Source organism: Grus americana, chromosome 1 (genome assembly GCF_028858705.1).
Source record: "Grus americana isolate bGruAme1 chromosome 1, bGruAme1.mat, whole genome shotgun sequence".
NCBI lineage: Eukaryota > Metazoa > Chordata > Aves > Gruiformes > Gruidae > Grus > Grus americana.
This window is the reverse complement of record NC_072852.1, coordinates 43,983,950-43,989,949: the sequence shown is the minus strand read 5'-3', so window position 1 is coordinate 43,989,949 and position 6,000 is coordinate 43,983,950. Positions and strand designations below refer to the sequence as shown.

The following is a 6,000-nucleotide window of genomic DNA, read 5'->3' as shown; positions in this document are numbered from 1 at the left end:
TAGTCCTAGTTATGTGTCATCATGTAAATGCTTTATTTTGTTAGACAGCAGTTACCAGGTGCTTTTTCTTTCAGCTTTGGCATTTAATTGTCAAGATGCATTTTAGTTTCCTAAATTATGTGATCTGATTTAATAAAAACTGCTTACAAAACAAGTAAATACACTGACAAAGGCAAACCATTATTTCATTTGTGAAATTTGTTACTAAAAACAGGACTTTACTTCACTCAGTGTGCTCACTCATTGCTATTTATCAACATTTGTTTAAGGTTGCAATTGAACAAAGAACAGTAAATGCAATTTAGTGTAGAAAGGCAAGGTCACATGGCCTGGGTCTTAGTTAATTTATCTTTCATGACAGATTCTATTTTCTGCTACTGGTATTGTTATCCGGCAATGCATTTCTCCCATGATAGTGCATCTGTAGCTCTTGCATTGCCAGACTTAGTGGTAGCATTTAATTTGTGTGACATTATTCAGTTATCAAGAAAAAGGAGCGCATGCTGAGAAACACAGTGGCTATTTAATGGCAGCACAAAAAATGAGTTCTTGTAAGCAACAGCAATGTCTCAAGTACTTTGCTAAAACCACTCTCCTTTCCAAGGTTGCACTATCCTGTTCCCGTTCCTGTTCCTGTCCTGGGAACCTGGGCATTCAGCAGGCAGCTCTCCAGATGGCAGCTAACAGGTAGATATGCTGAGACAGTAGACACAGAATGAGTCTGACAATTAAATTTCATATCTTTTCCCTTAAGTAATGGCAGCTGGATAACATGCAAAGACTGCAGCACTGAATTATAAGAAAGCCACACTGAGATCACTAAAGTCATCTAGTCTATTCCCCTTCCTGTGTAAGATCAGCTCTACATATGTAATTTTCAACAGAAACTAATCTAATCCATCCTTCGAGACCTACAGTGATGGAGGAGCCATGTAACTCATGATATATTTCCTATAATACTATACACACCTGGTTTTGTATGACACTCTGATATCCATACCCACGTTAACTGGAATACAAATATACCCGTGACATAAGTGACCCAACAACGTCGCTGTAAACCAGAAATCTTCATGGAGGGTCCTAGCATGATTCTGCAGGGGTTTGCTCTGGGCCAAACATTACTTACTACCTTTACCTACAAACTGAAAGACAAAGGTGATGGTTAGCAGTTTTTGGAAATCAGGGAAGCTGCTGGAGTGGTAAATTAGACAGATGCCAATTGTAGAGAATGAGCTGAATCATTTGGTAGGGTGGGCTGATTTGAATATCCTGTTTTAATACAGATAAATTTGCAATCATAGATCTAAGGAACAAAGAGCATAGTTTATACAGACAGGATTGGACAAAGTATTTCAAAATGATGCAACATGAAAAGAAGTCAGGGTCTTGGTAGATAATTAACTGAACATGAGCCTGCAGCAGGATGATGCAATTAGAGAGTGAATGTCAGCCCTGAAGCCTAAGCAGGGAAAATATCAAGTGGGAGTAGGAAGGTGATATTAGTTCTGTTTATAGCGAAAGTAAAATCATCACAGGAATACCGTGTGCAGTTCTCATAGCCATACTTCAGAAAGGACTCTGACAAATCAAAAAGTAGTCAGAAAGTCCTGCAAGAATGTGTTGAGGTCTGAAAGACATGCCTTATCATGAAAAGCTGCTTGTCTTATCAAAAAGAAAAGTAAAGAAGGCTTTTACTCACATGTAAAAGATGTTTTTGATTGTGGTTGGCTTTTTAGTAGAAGAGGAAAAGGCATAACAAAAGACAGTTTGGGGTATTTTTCTCTTGAAAGAGATATGTAAGACCTAACTGCAAATAAGGCCCTTAAAAAACAAACCAACCCAGTGAATAATTAGCCACATTGACAACGAGGTGCTAGATCTTCTACTCCGTACCATTATGTCTAAAGGTCTTTCCACGGATATGACAATTTCAGGAGAAATTATAGACCTGCTGCTGAGACTTACAGCTGAGGTGCTACAACTTGCAGGATCACAATTATTTCTTCCAGCCTCAAAGTCTGTGATTAGCTGACTAACATCATTCTACTTTCTTTCTTTGAATTCTGTTAAATCACACTGATGTATACCTGCTGAGGAAGTAGCCCTAAAGCCCTTCAAGCTTGAAAATAAAGCATAATACTGCACCAGTTTTGTACAGGTTTACCACCACTGAAATCAATAGCCTTGTATTTGAAGATAGTCTTGAGAACAGCGAGACTGTAAAGTTGCTTCTGAACTGCACAACCTGTTCCCACTATGGAAAGAGCCATTCAAAAATCATACTGAATCACTGGAACTAGAAACAGTACTTAATTTTGTTTCTACAGAGATTAGTTCTGCTGAATACAGAAAATTACATCCTTCAGTTTGTCATTTTGTTTATATGTTTTTATGTTTGAAATAACATCTAACCGTTAAGTGGTCCTGACTGCAAAAACACCAGACTGTGTTTTCAATAAATAATTCCACTTTAATGGCAAAGTAATAATTTAGACAGATACAGTGCGCACACCTGCAAAAAAATATACGCAAGCTGGTTTACAAGCTAGAGGAACAATAAACCAATAGAAAATACATCATCCAGTTAAGTCCGATGACACCAAATACTTATTATTAGGGCTTTACAAAGACTACAAAACTTTTCAGATGATTTATTTCACTGTTTCTGTCTATTTACATGATATGTTACATCAAAAATGTACAAAATATAAAATGTGTACAGACAAATGTTTCACAAACAATTTCTGAGTTGTAAACTAGGTGGACTCACTGAGATGTATTGCAGGAAGTTTTGTATATGTGATATTGTGTGTTTGTGTGTTAAATATGGCAGGGAAAGATTTGCAGGTTTGCTCAGAGCACAGGTACAGGAAAGAGCAGCTTTCCTTTAGTTCTTCGAGTCAGCCAAGGTGTATGCGCTGACATTTTGCATCAGAAATGGATCCAGATTTGGGGGGGCATGATGTTGGTCTGACTGAATCCTACATGCATAAATTCAGTTAGAGTTTTATTAGGGCAATAGCACCGTGTAGGAACCTCTAGATTCAGTGATGCAGCTCAGTGCCATTTGGAAACTGCATTGATTTATCTTTGTTTTACAGTAAGTGACCACAGGGTGGCCACAAAGAGTTAATAGCACCAAATACACATCCTGAAGGTAACATCCATGGAGGTGTACAGTACATGTCTACACAATGCCAAAGCCCTTGGATACCTTCTTGTTTATATGCACCTATTTTAACTGGATGTCTCTTGTGGTCAAAGAGCGTTTCCAATTATTCTGAGCAGTTTGAAAGCAATCTGGTTGTAGCCTGCCATGACATACGCACTTAGAACATTTTCAGCTTTATTCCCCCCAAATGTATTGGCTTCATATAGATATTGAAACATGCTCACTGTAGCATTGATAGCTCCTGCATAGTCATAACAACTGTAAGTACAGGACAAACACACCAGGTAATAACAGCTTTTAAGGTTTGCATTCTGTATTTGTTTGCAACATACAGGAAATCTCAGCAAGTGAAACATCTCTTAACACCAACAGAATAAAATACATTTTGTTTGTTTGTTATCGTTTTGATTTGTGCAAGGCTTTTTTTTTCTTTTTTTTTTTTTTCAATATTTACAATACCCACCCAGTAGACTGTGCAAAACCAACCCACTTTTACAGTATAAACTCTTCCTCTTCCACAGTGGACATCACTGCTTCAGTGTTCTTTTATGCTGAATTCTTCATGTACAACAATAGCAATCAAAACAACATGCTAAAACTAGAAAAAGGAAAAAAAAAAAAAAAACAAACATATATTTGTGCTCATGCTGCATCAAGTGCATCCAGCTCTGCTGGATAAGAATTCAAAACATCTATCCTCCAAAAACTCCATTCCATGGGACCAAATGGATTTGAGCCGATTTTCTCAGCATTTAGGTGGCAGTGGAAGTGGGTTTGGGTTCCTTGTGTATTTCTGAGGGTAGGCAGAGCAATCTATTCACAAGATAAAAATATTATATAGCAACTGTTCTTTCTCCTATCCATTTCTTTAAAAAATCATGATATACAGATATGAGGCTACTGTGTTAACTGACGTTTTCTCATTAGTAAATGAAGAAAAAAACAGTGTAAATTACCAATGGTTTAGGAATTAAACCAACTGTAAAACTGTTCTAGAAATCTGTTTTAAGGCAGTGAGACAGCACCATAAGAAATGTTCCTTCTTTCACTGAAAAGGCTCAAACAAATGAAGCCCTAAAAAGCCTTTAATCAGTGTTGGTTAATAATTGGTATAAAACTGTCGTTAAGGAGTGGGCAGGTGGTTAAAAAAGACCTTTGTGGTAAAAACAACTTTATAAAATCTGTGACTCGTGTACTAAAAACTTGATGGAGCGCATCACCGTGACCATGGCAGTTAGAATTAAATTGGCACTTATCCAGCATATCACAGTCATGTTTTCTGGTGATTGCACAATACTGTTTGTGCTTTCCGAGTTACTATCATCATCTTTGACTCGTTTTGGAATGGGCAGTAGCGTACAACACAAACACCACTGCAGTCCTGTGACCAGCACCATGTGGCACAACAGAGGTTAGAAGAGAATTAGAAGACCGCATTGTTCATGCAGCGCCTCAGGGTAAACTAAAGGAAAAAACCAGAAGAAGTTGCACTGTAAACTTGTACAGAGAAACAGAGACAGACAGAGAGAGAGAAAGACAAAGAGAGAGAGAAAAAGGAAAAGGGAAAAAAAAAATTCCAGTTTGGCTAACACGTGTGCAATCTGCTTAGATGCCCTTGGTCTAGGGCCCTTTCCAGTTGACAAATGGAGTCTCACTTGGCTCCATAGGTATTGAAATGCCTTGAAATTAAATTAATTCAAGCTTTCCACTTCAATTTTTCTTCCTGACTTTGAAGAGTTAGGTCTCCTGCCTACCTACAACACACCATTCTCACTCATGGACCTCGGCGTGCTGCTTTAATACTGGCAGTGGTCTAGTGGAAACAGATTTTACCATAATCCTCCACCAAGGTTTGTCCCTTTCAGAGAGTTGATTCAAGGGATGAATCCAAAATGTCATCATGGTGGCTGGTGCTATCACTGTCACAGCTTTGTGCGCTCGAATAGTTGGCTGCCTCTTGAAGCCTCATTAGCATATTCATCTGAAAGAAGAAAGAAATGTTTACATAATCTCGTCTCATTTAATGCTGCAGTGACCGTGTTAAAATTTAATTAAGCTCCTTTGCAGTATGAGGTGTGCTGGTATCTAGCTGAGGGGGCCACACAAAAGGATTTCAGAAAGGGCAGAGTGTCAGCGGCTCCTCCTGGCACCCCTTTCATTGCCTTCTGGTCTTTAAATAGAAGTTTAAAGGTCCAAAGAGCCAGAGGGATACAATGGAGCTGCCTGATAACTCTCTGTAATTCAGGGGTGAGACCGGCTGCAGCTGCAACACCGGCAGGGGAAGGAAGCCATATCACAGCTGGACATCTGGGCCCATATTTGGAGACAGTCAAGCTTCCAGATAATTTTTGGATGGCGTAGACACACTACATTGGAAAAGCAACTGAAAACATAATCACACTAACATACCCCCTCTGCATGAGAGAGATGGGGGGGAGCAGGAGAGGGGTGGACTGAGGCCAGCTGCTTCATAAAAGAGTCCCATCTGCTGTCGAGGGGCTGACCTCAGCAGGGGAGCAGCAACAGATCCTCCTACTCAGGAGAGGAGAGCCCCCACATAATTTGGGGATTATTAGAACCTGAAACTCATCTGAAAAATCATCAAAAAGCAGCATTAAGCCCCCGAAAATTACTTGGATGCTTGACGCCTAACTCTGTGTAATGATCAGGATTTTATTTATAAAACATCCGCTTCTGCCAGCATGCTCAGGGCTGCAAGCAATGTTGACATTGCTTTAGTGTTTTTCAAGGAACAAATATGCTGTCATTACAAAAAAATAGGCAATAGAAAACCAAAGAGAAAGAGGTATTCTTGTGTGTCTGTA

At 39.1% G+C, this 6,000-nt stretch overlaps 1 protein-coding gene across 13 annotated transcripts in view; it reads right to left on the bottom strand.

The window, feature by feature from the left end:
• Positions 1-2,473: 2,473 nt before the first annotated feature.
• The window catches only part of NAV3 (neuron navigator 3), a 273,105-nt gene continuing 269,578 nt past the window's right edge, over positions 2,474-6,000 (bottom strand). For 12 of the 13 annotated variants that reach the window (XM_054831177.1, XM_054831197.1, XM_054831224.1 and 9 more), the window contains one exon: positions 2,474-5,156. In XM_054831177.1, coding sequence (XP_054687152.1) covers positions 5,037-5,156 — 120 coding nt within the window. In that variant the 3' untranslated portion in view covers positions 2,474-5,036. The remainder of the gene's footprint in view (positions 5,157-6,000) is intronic. The other variant, XM_054831187.1, reaches the window with a different exon arrangement.